This window comes from Leucoraja erinacea, chromosome 15, assembly GCF_028641065.1.
Source record: "Leucoraja erinacea ecotype New England chromosome 15, Leri_hhj_1, whole genome shotgun sequence".
Lineage (NCBI taxonomy): Eukaryota > Metazoa > Chordata > Chondrichthyes > Rajiformes > Rajidae > Leucoraja > Leucoraja erinaceus.
The window spans coordinates 4,834,417-4,851,244 of NC_073391.1; the positions used below are offsets into that span (position 1 = coordinate 4,834,417).

General features: G+C 41.0%; 1 protein-coding gene across 1 annotated transcript in view; it reads left to right on the forward strand.

Annotated features, from left to right (window-relative positions):
• Positions 1–16,828, forward strand: part of LOC129704367 (protein CC2D2B-like) — a 244,759-nt gene that overhangs the window by 55,241 nt on the left and 172,690 nt on the right. Inside the window, exons 10-11 of the mRNA XM_055647454.1 lie at positions 15,777–15,945; positions 16,121–16,257. Coding sequence (XP_055503429.1) covers positions 15,777–15,945; positions 16,121–16,257 — 306 coding nt within the window. The remainder of the gene's footprint in view (positions 1–15,776; positions 15,946–16,120; positions 16,258–16,828) is intronic.

Genomic DNA, 16,828 nt, shown 5'->3' on the forward strand with positions numbered 1-16,828 from the left:
GAGGGATAACGGTAAAACTGACCAGCGGTCAAAGTCTCTTTCAGCTTTCTCAACCAGAGGCAGGAAGTTTGTGCGGAACATATCAAATATAGGTATTGTGATAAAAACGCCGAGGTAGCGAAATCCGTCCTCCGCCCATTTAAATGAGGTTAAAGAGCGAGGGAGCTGCTTAGCCGATGAGTTAATCGGTAATAGTTCACTTTTTTGGTAGTTAAGTTTATAACCAGAGTACGCACCAAACCGTTCTAAAATATTCGTAATCACAGGGAGAGAGCTGACTGGATTCGAGATGTACAGGAGCAGGTCATCCGCATACAATGAGACTTTATGAATTGTGTCAAACCGTGTGATACCTTTAAAGCCCTTCTCTGAGCGTAACCAAACCGCCAAGGGCTCTATCGCGACAGCAAACAGAAGTGGTGATAACGGGCAACCCTGCCTGGTACCTCTCCGAAGGGGGAAGTGGGGCGACAGTGTGTCGTTTGTTTGTACTGAGGCCACCGGGGACGAGTATAATAGACTGACCCAATGAATGAAACTATTGCCGAGGCCAAACCTGTCCATCGCCTCGTATAGGTACTTCCACTTGACCCTGTCGAAAGCTTTTTCGGCGTCGAGGGAGACCACTATCTCCGGGGTCTCACTACTTGGTGAATGGATGATGTTAAGGAGACGCCTAGTATTGTGGGAGGACTGTCGGCCTGGCATAAACCCTGTTTGATCTAACGAGATAATAAAGGGCATCACTTGTTGAAGACGGAGCGCAAGAACTTTAGAGAGGATTTTGAGGTCCACATTCAAGAGTGAAATTGGTCTATAGCTACTACAAAGCAGGGGATCTTTCTCCTTTTTAAGAATTAGGGAGATAGTAGCCCACGACAAGGTGGGCGGTAGGCGACGATGTAAAAACGCCTCATTGTACATATCTCTCAGGACTGGTGCGAGGAGAGCAGAGAAAGCTTTGTAATATTCTACAGTGAAGCCGTCAGGGCCGGGCGACTTTCCGCTTTGCAGCGATGTGATGGCTGCTTGGACCTCAGTGACAGTTATGGGACCACCCAAGACTCTCGTGGCTTCATCGTCAATTCGGGGAAACGTCATACTACGGAACATGTCATCTGCAGTGGGAGGACAATCGGAAGCGTATAGCTCAGCGTAAAATTTAGCAAATGCTTCATTAATTCTAAGAGGATCGGTATGAATCTCCCCTAAGCTGGATCTAATGGCTGGAATTAGCCGTGAAGTCGCCTCGGTTCTGGCCTGATGGGCCAAAAGCTTCCCAGCTTTATCCCCAGATTCAAAAAAGTGTTGCCTAGATTTAAGCAGTCGTAGCTTGGCTTTATTAGTAGACATGAGGTCAAAGTCTGTTTGTAACCTAAGGCGTTCTTTATAAAAATTAGGGTCTGGGTCAGATGCGTATTTATCATCAATGTCCTTTATTTTTCGTAACAGGTCTGCCATTTGGGACGTCTCGGCTCTTTTCAGGTTGGAGACAAAAGAGATAAGTTGGCCCCTAATATAAGCTTTTGAAGCTTCCCAGAGTATACCTCTTGCTATGTCCGGCGAGTCATTCAGCTCAAAATATAAAATGATTTGAGAGTGCAGGAATTGCTTGTAGTGAGCCTCTGCTAGTAATGAGGAGTTGAACCTCCACTGTTTAAAGGGGTTAGTTCGTTTACGAAAGTGAAGATCGAGGGAAGTCGCAGCGTGATCTGATATCACGATACTATGATACTCGTTGGATTTGATTTTGGAGAGCAGTCTGTTATCTAAGAGGAAGAAGTCTATACGGGTATAGGTACGGTGCACGTGGGAAAAAAATGAAAATAATTTAGTCGTGGGAAATGTATGTCTCCATGGGTCAGTGAGCCCAAGTTGTTTGGTAAAAGCATGCAAAGTCCTACCTGATTTAGTTAAAGTGGAGGCTTTGTTCGAAGATCTGTCCAGTATAGGGTCTTGGACCAGATTAAAATCTCCACCCACAATGATGTGGTAAATTTTCAATGTTTGGGAGAGATGTAAAAAATGTGGTTACAAATGAGCTGTCATCCCAGTTGGGACCGTAAATACTGGCCAATATGACAGGTGTGTCTTGCAGTTTGCCAGAAACCATGACAAAGCAGCCAGCAGGGTCTTCCACCGTTTTCTGTGGTTCGAACATAACATTTTTACGAATCAGGATAGCAGTACCCCTAGCCCTATAATTAAATTTTGAATGAAATAAATGGCTAATCTAGCCTCTCTTAAGCCGTGTTACCTCTCTGTTGCGAAGGTGTGTCTCTTGAATAAAAAATATATCACCCTTAAGGTATTGCAAGTGGGCCAAGATCTTATCAGTCTTAGTAGGACCCACCCACTCCCCTCACGTTCCACGAGACAAATCTAAGAGAGTCGTTTGTGTTGGCCATATTTAGCTATATCCAAACGAGTGGGCAGAGCACTGTAATACTGCAAATTGAGATGGAAGAGCGCATCGAAGCCAGCTGCTGAGAGTGGGGGTGTGGGTGGTAAAAGGGAAAAATAAATAAAAAAAGAAAATAAAAAAAATAAAAATAAAATGAGAAAAAAAAACAAAAAAAAAGATACATACATACGTATACACACAACAAACAGTCGTGACACATATCACTTAACCATCTTTCAAACCTGAGTCCCCGGACCTGAGATCCCCAATGTCCCAACCGAACCTTGAGTGCCCATTGCACCAAGGTACGTTGTCCTCGCATCCGCATGGAGTAGTCCGATCTTAACTCCCAATATTTCCACATCCCAAAGCAGCAAAGTCGCTCAATATCAGTAAAGTAACATAAAATGAAATAAATATAGTAATGATAACAATGATAATAATAATTTGAGAAATAGAAAATAGAAATAAAGTGAAGTAAACCTAAATGAATAGATACAAAGTTAAAATAATAGCCTTGGTAGTTGTACTACCAATGACATTGCTAACACTAATGGTAATAATAGTAGTGATGATAGTAATAATACAACAAGACAAATTAACAAAATGGTGATACTAAATAAGTAAGCCAACGTATAAGTGAAACAGGAATAGCTTCCTTTGGTATAACATAGTATAATTTAAAGCTGGTAAGGTGTAAAGAAAGAGTTAGCATTAGAGAGATTAGCAAATTGCAAACTGGATTCTAGGATTAAGGCGCAGGGCAGAAGAACATCAATTAAGTATTGTTAAACAAAAACACTGTAAGAGCTAATTGGTGTAACGCAGCCTTGACTATAATGAGTTCTTATCAGCCCCAGACAATCCGCTATGAAGACTAGTGTAAACAAACCATTCAAATGCTGGCCAGCTGCTAAAAGCAAGAAGGCAGAGATCAAATCACGAACCACAATGTGGGTCCCTTGAGCCCTATTTTATAGCATGTGCAGGGGAAGAGCCTTTCAAGTATGATTACACATAAACATTAAAAGGAAACGTTGGTAAGACAGTCATGAACGTGGTGATTTCTTACCACCTCATACGTTTCAAGACAGGGGTCTAGTATAACAGCAAGGCCGAGCGCTAGCAGTGGCTAATTGCTAAGGGCAGTCAAGCTAAAGTTAGCCCATAATGTAACCGTAGATTAACTGGATCCCTGTGCCATTCGGATGTAAACGTACCGAGCAGAGTCAGTCATCTGTGGTCCCCGTCTGCATCGACGGTAAGATGAAATGAAATCCTGAGCATCCTCGGGAGATGTTAACCGTCGCCTCTTTCCTTCCCCGGCCATGATGAACAGCTTGGCCGGATAATGAAGGGAGGGTTTGAGACCCAGGTTGTACAGCTCCTTCATGACGTCTCGATATGCAGAACGTTGTTCAACTATCTCGGGACAGTAGTCTTCAAAAATGTGGATCGGGATATCTTTGTACTTCAGCTTACCCCTCTGCCTCTGAGCCTCATGCGCCACCAACTCGCGGGTCTGGAATCTATGGAGGCAAATCACAACTGCTCTGGGTTTCCCACCAGGGCTTGGCTTGGCTGCTTGCATGCGGTGGGCTCGGTCTAGCTCCGGGGCTGATTCCAGTATGCGTTCGCCAAGTGTCTCGAGCAGGAGTTGAGAGAAAAAAGCTGTTGTTTGGGGGCCTTCGATGTTCTCGGGGAGGCCGACTATCCTTACATTATTTCGGCGACTCCTGCCTTCCAGGTCGATAAGCTTAGACTTTAGCTTGGCGTTCTCTTCGATGACCGTAGTTAGCATTGTCTCCATAGCTCGCATGTCTTGGCTGATGGTATCGGCAAATGTCTCTAATGATGAAAGATGCTGTTGTTGATCTAGAATAGTGGTCTGGATATTGTCCAGCTTCGTTTCCAGTTTGGTGAACGCTGCGTTGAATTCTGCCAGTAGCGATGCCTTGTGCTCTGTTAACAAGGCTGCTAGCGTAGCCATGATGGTGCTGGTCGTCGAGTCTTCAATATTTTGCTCCTCTTTCTTTCTTCTGCCTGCCATCTTTGCGATGTGGAGGAGTGCTGTCGATGGTGTTAAATATTTATGGTAGTTTTAAAACTTAGGCTGAGCTGTAATAACAGTTGAAGGTTAACAGATTGGGAGCTTGGAAAAAGTGCGACTACTCCAGCTTGTTGCCCCTCCTCTCCGTGTTGGCTTTCTTTTATTCTCCTTAATTTATAACTTCTTCCAAATGCCAGGCCACATCCTTCCCATTTTCACACATGCTACTCACATATTTTCAGCCGACCAGATACATATCTTCCCTTCGCGCATTTCTTTTTTGTTGTTGTTTTTTTTGTTTTTTGTTTTGTTTATTTTATCAGAAGTTAATACAGTACAAAACAGTACAGTGGAACCTAATTTTAGGTGCCAACTATGTACAACCAGGCCGAGTTCCAGGCCCTGGCGCTGCTCTACGACCTGCGTAGGTGCTGCGGCAGGGAATGGGAGGAGAGGAGGATGTGGGAAATGAGGAGAGGGGAGATGGGATGGGGTCTCTACCCACCTACCTCTCTGACCCACTCCCTCTAACCTCCCTCTCTACTCCTCTCCCTCTCTACTCCTTCCCCCTCCCTCTCTACCCCCTCTCCACCCTCTCTACCCCTCTCCCTCCCTCTCTACCCCCCTCCTCCTCCCTCTCTACCCCTCCCTCTCTACCCCTCCCTCTCTGCCTCCTCCTTCTCTGCCCCCTCCCTCTCTTCCCCCCTCCCTCTCTACCCCCCTTCCTCTCGTCCTTCTCCCTCTCCTCCACCTCCCTCTCTGCTCCCCTCCCTCTCTGCCCCCTCCCTCTCTGCCCCCTCCCTCTCCCCCTCCCTCTCTGCCCCCCCCCTCTCTGACCTCTCTCCCTCTCTGCCCCCTTCCCTCTCTGCCCCCCTCCCTCTCTACCCCCCTCCCTCTCTACCACCACTACCTCTCTACCCCCTCCCTCTCTAGAGAGTGGTGAGTATTGGGACCCATGGGTGAGTGGTGGAGTATTGCGTTTGGGGACCAGCCGTGGTCCTGTGACGCCGTGCGCCCCCCCACCCTTTAATCTGTACCCCCTCCCTCTCCCTCTTTTCCTCCCATCTCCCTTCCTCTTCCCTCCCTCTCCACCCCACTCACCGTCTCCCTCTCTACCCCCTCCCCATCCCTCTCTACCCATCCTCCCTCTCCCTCTCTAGCCGTACCTGTGCAGTTGGGGGCTATGTGTGAGTGGATAGGGTGGGGGATGGTGAAAAGGAGCAAATTAATAATATTAATATAATATCAAGGGGGCGGGGTTCAGTGTGTGTGTGTGTGGGGGTGATTAGTGTGTGTGTGTGTGTGTGACGCCGCAGGCCGCCCCCCACCCGCAAAATGGGGGGGCGGGACCCAACGGGTCCCACTTGCTGTAGTATTAAACTGAAACTCTTCCCTTTGTTCTCAACATTCTAAATGCCTGTGTGTATGCAGGGTTGTGTTGGCTTTCTTTCAATCTCCTTAATTTGTAACTTCTTCCAAACGCTAGGTCACAGCCTTCCCATTTTCACACTTGCTACTCACAATTTTTCAGCCGACCGGATACATATCTTCCCGCCGCATTTCAACCTATATTTAACAAATTACTAACCTGTTTAAAAAAAGCTTAAAAATATTAAAGTTTTCAACGTTCTCATTTAGAAGAAAAAAATTCCGACTGACGTCACAATCAACTCCCAAGACACAACAGGACACTCTGTGTGGGAGGGGCACTCAAACGCTCAAAACACAAACAAATCAATCCACTCACAAGTCGGGTCCTCGGGTCGACGCCCGCCCGCTGCCTGGTGGGGAGGATGCTGCCGTGGGCCAAACCCGGCGACTGGGTTGGGCTGGCCAGAGCCTGGAGCTGGAGTGAGGAGCGAGCTTGGGGCTTGGGATGGGTCCGTGACCGGCGCCGAAAAATAAGCTGCCGGTGGAACCAAGGGCGAGCTGGGGTCATGGACGAGCCCGGAGATGAAGTCGGGGGCTGCCCGGTGATGAAGTCGGGGCCTGGACTGGAGACCATGCGGAGGCCGAGCTGACGGCTTAAGTCTACAGCCAGGGGCGGGCTGAGTACGAGAACCAGGCCGAGTTCCAGGCCCAACGGGTCCCACTTGGTTTAGTCAGTTAGTAAAAAAACCTAACAAGATATGCAAAAGAAGATGTTCAGATAATTTTTTTAATATGTTGTCATACAAAGGGATTAGATGGCTATTCATTAATATTTGATGGTAGAGATTTGATATTGGTGATAATTAAAAATTAGCATTATTGTTTTAACAATGTAATTATACAATGTTCACCCTTGATTTAGCATAGAACGATACAGCACAGGAACAGAATCTTTGGCCTACAAAGTCTATGTCAAACATGATGCCACATTAAACTAATCTCTGCCTGCATGTGATCCATATCTTTTCATTCCCTGCATATATTAATGTGTCTATCTAAAAAGCCTCTTAAATGCCTCTATCGCATCTTCCTCCATCACCACGTCTGGCAGTGCATTCCAGGCACCCACCACTCTCTGTGTAAAAAAAGACACCCCATACATCTACTTTAAACTTTCCTCTCACTTTAAAGTTATGCCCTCTAGTCCAGGGGTCGGCAACTTTGTTCTGCATAGGGTGGCATGTCAGTGAACGGATGGCGGGCCACATCTACCACGTGTTCACATAGATCCCGCTCCCATCCCGCCCCGGATGGCAGGCATCAAATCACATGTTCACATGGACCCCACCCCTTTGAGGACGCCACCTGGAGCACTGGCCCCCTAGTTACAGGTGCTCAGAAACATGGCGTACCTAAGGTCCATTGCGTTGGGTGGCTCAAATACTCACACTCACTCGTCCTCGGCCTATTGACAACCCCAATCCCGACAGTGAAGCCCAGAGACAGAAGGTGCATGGCCGTGCTGCCGGCTTTGCGCAGGATGCGGTTCAGCCAGAGCTCGGCCAGAACTCGGCCCCGCTCGGGCGCTCGGCGGTTCCGCAATTGTGGCCGCCAGCGCAGGCCTCCTTGCGTCACCGTGTCTGGGCGCCTCGGGCCGGTACTGGAGATGAAGGAAGTCTGCAGGCCAGATGACTATGGAAAAAAAAATTCACCTGCGGGCTGGATGATTTCGTGTCACGGGCCGCATTTGGCCCGGGGGCCGTAGGTTGCCAAACCCTGCTCTGGTCTTTTTCTCCCTGGACATTTCCTCCCTGGGAAAATAAGTTCTGTGTCTATCCTATCTATGTTTCTCATAATTTTATATACTTCTACCCTCAACCTCAGATCTTCCAGAGAATCCAAGTATGTCGCACCTTTTCTTATTGCTCTTCTACTCTAATTCAAGCAATATTCTGGTAAACTACTTATGCACCCTCTCCAAAGCCTCCAGATGCTTCCTGTAATTGGAAAAACAAAGTTGATATTTCATGTTGATGGCCTTTCACCAGAACTGGAAAAAGTGAGAGATTTAACATTCTATAGCAAGTGCAGAGCTAAGGATATATAATAGGATGAATATCAAATAGAAAGATCGATAGGATTGATGACAGGAGCGATTAATTTATGATGGGATGATGGTCCAAATGGAAATGAAAATTGACATAGGCAGTCAGGCACATTGAGCTTTGAAGGAAGGAGCTTAGGTCACAATGGCAAAGGAAGCAATAGTTAAAAAATAGCACTAGACTAAGTGGGACCTGTTAGGTCCCAGCATCACATGGGAGGGCTGGTCACCCAACGCAATATTCCACCTTTCCACTAATTCCAATATTGCTCGCCAGTGGGCGGGGGGGGGGGGGGCTTTCTGTTGCGTTAGTATCAGTGTTGTTGGCCGAAGGTACTGGTTTCCAGAGGGCTAGTATAGACATTGTGGGCTGAATGGATTCTTGGGCTGGCAGCTCAGTCACTGAGGCCTGGCAGTACAGTCACTCGGACCTGGCAGGCTGGCAGCTGATAAATTGCCAGAAATCCTGCCCAAAACAGGTGACAGACTGAGAGAGAAAGGGGAGAGGGTGGACTGAATGCATTATTGGGCTGGCAGTTCAGTCCTTACGGCTGGTGGGCTGGCAGTTCACTTACTCACGGCTCGTGGGCTGGCAGTCCAGTCACTCACGCCAGGTATGCTGGCAGTTCACTCAGTCACTCCTCCCTCCCCTACTCTGCTCCTTGTCATTCACACACACACACACACACACACACACACAGAGACTCACTCAAACAAACACACACACAGACTCACTCTCACACACACAAACTAATTCACACACAGACTCATTCACACACACACACAGACTCACTCTCACACACAGACTCATTCACACACACACACACAGACTCATTCACACATACATACACGCGCACACACCCACACACATTCACACACACACACACAGACTCATTCACCGTAAATGACGTCATTGGTGCCATCTTGCAGCTAAGCGAAAATCGCAGAATGAGCGCCAATTTCGAAATTAAACACAGTCCTGATCTAATAAAATGTTTATTCATGCTTTATCCATCCGAAAATTCTTGCAAGCAAGCCCTTTAAAAGCCAAGCCAATTGGACAAAAACACTTTGCAAGCCAACGAAACACATTTGCTGAAAGCCCTTTAAAAAGCCAACCCAATTGGGCAAACACTTTGCAAACAACAAACACATTTGCTGAAAACCACATCCCGGGGACTCAACGTGGAGTAGACGTGCGTTCAGTGTTATTCGCAGCTCAGAGAGCCGTGACCCTCTTACTTCCTCTGTCTGGCAGAGACTGAGTGAGCCACGACACTTCCGGGGTTTATAGTCCTTCCACCCTGCCGCCTGTGGGGACAGCAGGGAGAATGGCAAAACATTTTAAAACATTAATATCTCTCTGATTTTTCATCGATGGGAAAATTCCTCTGGCCCAGTCCGGCGGAGAGGGGCTCTGAGCAAGGTGGTTAAACATGACGGCCGTAAGTGGCGGCATTCTCTCGGAAATCACATCAGAGTAAGTCAAAAGCGGTCAAGATCAGACTTTTAGTAATATAGATAGATGAGACAAGTAAATAATTTACATCGATTGTTTCCGGAAAATATATATACTGGTGACCCCTTATGGCCATTTGTGTTGCCAAAATTTGCACTTCCAATATTCACAAATTGTCACGAAGAAATGAAGGTACAGAATAAAGTTTGCTCTCAGGGAATTTATGTGGGAGAACTAAATAAATAAAGATATATATTTTTAACTTTTGATATATGTACAGATGACTTGACTTGTTACAGAAAATCATGATTTGGACCATTTTGTAGAAACCCTCTGCATGTGATGTGGGGGCCGTCAGGATAGCTACAGCAAAAACATTGTCAGTGCCAGCCACCTGTGAAAGCAGAGGTTCCAATGTAAGGTTGAACTAGTTATTGGCGCTGGTAGATTGTAAAGTGTCCGATCAAAAGATGTGTTGCTCAAGCTTAGATGGAGAAATATTCATTCTTTTTTTTTTTTTTTTTTAAATTTTATTTTTATTAGAAGTATGGTAAATTACAATACTACACAACACATATATCTTAATACATTTTTTGTACCGCTTCATTTTTTTTTGAGCTTTAAGAAAAAGATAGAAGTAAAGAAAGTAAAGAAAGTGCGCAAGAGTCGTGAAGTGCAAGAGTGTTGGGAAAAGAAAGCCCCTTAGAAAAGAAGTTAGAGAAGGAAGTAAAGTGAGAAAGTAGACCCTAGAAAAGAAAGAAAAAGAAAGTAGGAACAATCGCTCTATTATAACATTAAACTCCACAGAAAGGGGACTACCAACCAAGTCTGTTTTTGTTCTTTTACCTCCCGTTACCAGGTCCTGATACCATTTATTTATTTATTTATTTTTAAAAATTACTATTGCACCTCATACTTGTAATAGGTCCAGAAACATAGACCACGTCTTTTGGAATTGGTCTGCTTTACCTGCTAAGAGGAATCTCATCTCTTCCAGATGTAATGTTTCAAACATATTTGATATCCACATTTTTATTGTTGGTGTGGGCGCATTTTTCCAGAATTTAATTATGCTTTTTTTCCCATTATTAGCCCGTAATTAAATAAATTCTTCTGAAACACGTTTAGTTCAGGGTTACCTCCGATATGCCAAAAATAATCCATTCTGGTTTTGGTACCAGTTTTATTTTGATTAATTTTGAAAAAATATCAAATATTTCATACCAGAATTTTGGGATTTTTGTACAAAAAAACAAAAGAGTGCGCTATGGTAGCTTCTTGACACAGGCATTTATCACAGATTGGTGAAACATTAGGGAAGATTTTATTTAATTTAGTTTTTGAATAATATAATCAATGTAATGTTTTGAATTGGATGAGCGTATGTCGTACGTTGATCGAACATTTATGCACCTGTAGTAAATGATTATCCCAGCTCTCTTTTGAAATTTTTATAGCTAATTCTTGTTCCCAATCTCTTCTAATTCCATCTGTTGTGGGTATTTCTATGTTTAAAATGATATTATATAGGTACGATATTAGATTAGCTGATTCCGCCTTTGTCTTCATTGCTTCATCCAGTAAATCGGAAGGCATATTATGATAGTCTTTTGTGTGTTTTTTTTCAGATAATCACGAATTTGAAGATATTTAAAATATTGGTTATTTTTCAAATTATATTTCAGTTGTAGTTGTTGAAATGATAGTAATTTTCCCAATTCATACAGATCTTCGAGCATTTTGATTCCCATTCTTTCCTATTGTATAAATGATTTGTCTATGATTGATGGTTTAAACGATGGAATATTGACTATTGGTATTAAAAGAGATAGGTTTCTTAATTTTTAATTCTGTTTTATTTGTTTCCATGTTCTAATTGTGTTATGTATAATTGGATTTTTATTATAATTTTTATTATTCAAATTTATTGGTGAGAGGATAGTCGCTCCTATATTACTCGGGGAGCAGTCCCCTTTTTCCATTACCATCCAGTCCGCCTGCTGGGCAGAATTGTCCAGCAGGTGAATCATATTTTTAATATTTACTGCCCAATTATAATACATAAAATTAGGGAGCGCTAGACCCCCCAACTCTTTTCGTTTATTAAGGTGTGCTATTTGTATTCTATGGGATTTATAATCCCATATAAAATTTGTAATGTCTGAGTCCAATTTTTTGAAAAACTTTTTTGGGAGATATATAGGTATTGATTGAAATAGGTATAGGATTTGTGGTAAGAAAATCATTTTTATAGCATTTATTCTGCCTATTAAGGACATCGGAAGTGTTTTCCAGAATTTAATCAAATTATTTAATTTCTTGAGTAAGGGATTATAATTGGCTTTAAACATATCCTGGTAATTTCTAGTAATTTCAATTCCCAAATATTTGAATTTTTCTGTAGCTATTTTAAAGGGAAATTTCCGGAGATGTGTTGAGTCTTTTGGTTTTATCGACATAATTTCACTTTTGTTCCAATTTATTCTATATCCTGAGAAGGATCCAAAGTCCTCAATTAAATTTAATATGTTTGGTATACTAATTTGTGGTTTTGTGATGTACAGTAGTACATCATCGGCATATTGGGATATTTTATTATTTGAATATTTTGTATTATAACCATAAATATCCGGGTGTGTTCTTATTTTTTCAGCAAGGGGTTCAATTACCAAAGCAAATAACAACGGTGATAATGAACATCCTTGTCTATTGCCCCTTGATAGTTCAAATTTCGAGGATAATATATTATTAGTTAATATTCTAGCCGTAGATTTGTTATATAATAGTTTTAACCATGCGATGAAGTTCTCTCCCAATTGGAATTTTTGCAATACTTTAATCATACAATCCCATTCTACTTGATCAAACGCTTTTTCTGCGTCCAGTGAAATGATAGATAACTCTTGGTCGTGAGATTTATGTGTGTGCATTATGTTAAGCAAACGTCTCAAATTATTGAATGAATGTCTCTTAGGTATAAATCCTGTTTGATCTCCATTTATTAGTCTACTAACGTACCTGCTTAGTCTACTGGCTAGTGTTTTCGCTATTATTTTTTGATCCGTATTTAACAAAGCAATAGCTCTATATGAACCTGGTTCTTCTATATTTTTATCTTTTTTAAGTATTAATGTGATCGTTGATTCTGCTAATGTTTCGGGTAAGCTTTGCTCTTTAAAAGCATATGTGTACATTTTCTGTAATCGTGGGGTAACTATGTCGTAAAAGGCTTTATAAAATTCATTACTGAATCCGTCTGGTCCTGGTGTTTTTCCATTCTTTAGTGTTTTTATTGTGTCTTCTATCTCCTTAGAAGTAATTTGTGCTCCCAGTTCCTCTTGTTCCCTCAATTCTAATTGTGGGAGGTTACAATTTTCCAGAAATTCTGAAACTTTATTATTATCTATTGACGTTTTAGATGTGTATAGATTCTGGTAAAATTGAGCAAATCTTTTATTGATATCCTTGGGTAATGTTAATAATTCCCCTCTATCTGATTTAATCTTTAGTATTGCATTCTCTTTTTCCCGTTTTTTCAATTGGCGTGCTAAAAGTTTGTGGGGTTTGTCCCCGAATTCGAAGTGTTCTTGTTTTGTAACTTGAAATAGTGTTATAACTTTCTCTGACAATAATTTATTTAGCTTGAATTTCAATAGTAGGATTTTATTATGTTTATCCATAGTTGGATCTTTAGCATTATCTGTATCTAATTGTTTTATTTGTTCTTCTAAATGTCTTTGTTCATTCTTATTCTTTTTATTTTGATAAGCTTGAAATGAAATAATGACTCCTCTAATAAATGCTTTGAAGGATTCCCATGATAGCGTGGGGGATATATCTGGTGTATCATTTATCTAAAAAAATAGGTCCATCTGTTTTTTTAGATATATACTCCCTTGTGGGTCTTTTAAAATTTGCGAATTAAACCTCCAGAACGATTTATTCATAGACATTCCTTCTAATTTTAAAACAAAAGTTAACGGAGAGTGGTCTGAAATCGCATTAATGTGGTATTTAGGGTTCATAGTAGGCGGAATTAATTTTGTATCCACAAGAAAATAGTCTATCCGTGAGTATGTTTTATGCACCGTTGAATAATACGAATAATCCCTTCCCGTCGGGTTTGCAATCCTCCACACATCTGCTATATTTGTGTTTTCCATATATGTATGTAAGAGTTCACTGGTTTTAGATTTCATATTACCTTTTTGTTTTTGCATCGATTTATCTAAATAAGGGTCTAAAACGCAGTTAAAGTCTCCTCCAATTATAACATTTTGATAATTAAATTCTGCAATTATATTCAGAATTTTATTAAAAAATTGAGGGTTATCAACATTGGGCGCATATATGTTTACCAGCGTAATTGGCGTATTATTGATCTCTCCTGCTACTATAAGGTATCTCCCTTCCTTATCTGAAATAGTATTCTTTGGAATGGAATTCCTTTACGAATAATAATTGCAGTACCTCTGGATTTGGAAGTGAATGAAGAGTGAAATGTTTGGCCTTTCCAGTTCGCCCTCAGTCTCGTCTGATCTTGATGTTTAAGATGCGTTTCCTGTAGAAACGAAATGTCCGTGTTGTATTATTTCAACTGAGCTAGTATCTTGCCCCTTTTAATAGGTTCATTAATACCCGTTATATTCCAACTACATAGTGTGATTCCTCCCATTTTCCTTTGATTGTCGTCATACATTTTTACCAATTTTAATGATCTTATTTATTATGGTGCATCCATACCTCAGGACTCTGGTTATTTTGGGGGCATTTATATTATAGACTTCCTTGGTAGTTCCCCTCTGCGATTGTCCTTGAAAAAAAACCACATAAATGTGACATATTGTGATAAAAAAAAAAAGTATATTAAATCAGTGTACGGTGTCTGAGTTTCCGACACCGTTGTGAGTGGCCCACTCGTCTGTGGGATACGACATTGATATCGCTTCCGGCGTAGATGTTATGAGGTTAGCCCCGCTGCCTTTATTACCCGAAACCTAGGGGGTCGGTACCGTTTCCAAATCAGTTCTATTTCACCCAATTGCAGTATATATATATATGTTTCATTCGGACTTATCAAATCTAATCATGTATTCAGTTACATATATTCCTCATTCTTTATCTCTTAACTATTTATAATTGGTTTTAGTATTGTTAAAAGTGAGCTGTTCGCTGAAAGGGTTAACCAGAGTCAGGCTCCTGGAATTGTGCCAGTTGCCTGAGTCTTCTCCCCTCCCCACTCGAGCTGCGGAACATATGTAATTACCGCGTTGTCTGCGTTATAACACATTTTTATCAGTTTCAATTGCTGTTTCTATATTAGTATTGTTAATTATTAATTATTATTAATTCTCTATACTTTGTAAAACTATGTAAGCCAGAAATATTCATTCTCAGTGCAAATGTATGACACTTCTTCTGAAATTGAGGTCTGAATAGAAATTATTTATCAAGTACTGTCAGTATTCTTGCTGTTCTCCACAGTGGTTTCTCCCTGTTAATATGCTAATGTACTTGGTGCTTTTTCTTTCATTCTAGCTTAATATGTTTTTTTTGCAGAAACAGATGGGACAACTGTAGGGACAGAGTAAAAGACTGCTACTCTTGGCAAGCAACTGGCAAAGTTCCATAGATATTTCATGTCCAAGTGCAAATGGGGAAATTACTTTATTACTAACTCGTTCTGGATGTCCATCGCTGTTTGCCTGATGGTCTGCATAATTAACAAACAGATATGAGAAAATTGAGTTGAATGGAGTATATCTTGATCAAGGATGTAAAAAGGACTCTAAGGATAACAAAAGCTTACCTTTAAGCGTTTAAAGATAAAGGCACAGGAGAATAGATTTCAATAGATTGTCCAGAGTAAGGTATGCTGAAGAAATAAGTTATGGATAAGAATGCTGGTGGAAAATACACTGGTAACCATGAGGGGGAAAAAAAATGAGGGAAAGATAGTCATGCAAAGGAAAAAGGTTAGAATGATCAAGATTTTTCTTAATTGATGATTTTCTTTCCTGTGATGGATATATGCTCAGTGGAAAAATGCAATCGGGTGCACACACACTCAGTGTGCATGAGTAATAAGCAGAAGGCAGAATTATGTGTCCAATTATATGGTTATATGGTTAATGTGATAATTTGAGTGCAAAGTACTTCCAGGGCATTCCATTTTCTTTGCACTTATTTAGTGACCAAAGAGGAAGAACAGCTTTATTCACTTGTATAAATATCAAATGTCTGAACTGAATATAATACAAATTGTGTTAAATTCTGGTCTTAGTTACTACTGTGTTTCATTTTATCATTAATGTGAGCACAATTTAATTGTACTAGATTAACAAAAACAATGATTTTTAAAACTCGTCCACATATTTTACTTCTTCAGGAAGAGCCAGAGAATGAAATGGAAAATGCCAGCAGAATGTCAGAAGAAAAAGCCAAATTTGACTTGTATATAAATGAACAGATAATTGAAAGGATACCTGCTAAATATGAACATGAAAAATTACAGAGAGAAAGGAATATAAATCTTTTCAACCCAAGTACATCAGAAGGTATATTAAAAAGAATGTTTATATTTTGAATAGAATTGTCATCGCATTATACAAGGAACAATATATTCTTATGATATTTTTTATACCACTGTTCAACAATGAAAAATAATGATTGCTTAATCAAATAATTAACTTTCAAAAAATTGTAAGTATATCAAATTATTTTTTTCTTTAGTCCCTTTAACTAGCAAGCTTCCAAGAGGCGTTGCACCTCGCATCTTGAAGGATGAAGGCTTTTATGTCAGTCAGAAACCAGACGTTTTGAAAAAAATAGTTAACAAAATGGAGAATCGCCTACTTGTGCAAGGCAAGGTAACTTGGTAAATATGTCTTTATTATTTATTCCCTGTGGATAGAACCCATGAGAGTAAATGGAAAATGACAAGCTGAACTGCAATGGTTCTTCCCAAGAGTAAGAAGGGCAACAATATATAGCTGAATAGGAGAGAAAATATAGGACATATTAATTCATACTTTGAGCCAGTTACATCATTTATCAATGTTTAAGATTGATTTATACCACAGTTCCATCTGCCTATCTTTGTGTCTGTCACTTGCCTAACAACAATCTTGGACGAGAAAATTTCAGTTGATCTACCATTATCAGCCTTATGGGTGAAATAGTTTTAAATTCCTAATATTCTCTACATGAGAATGTGCTTCATGTTTCACTTCAAATAATCTAGCTAACTTTAAAATGATCTCCACTTCCATTGCAATACCCCACCAGAGGAAATAGTTTCTCTGTATCGTAATCATTTAAAATCCCTCAGTTAGATCACCATGAAACCATCTCAGCCTGACGGATAAAAAACTTTATATAGCCTGTCCTCATGGTTTAACATTTTGAGCTTGACAGGCAATATATCAATAGACAATAGGT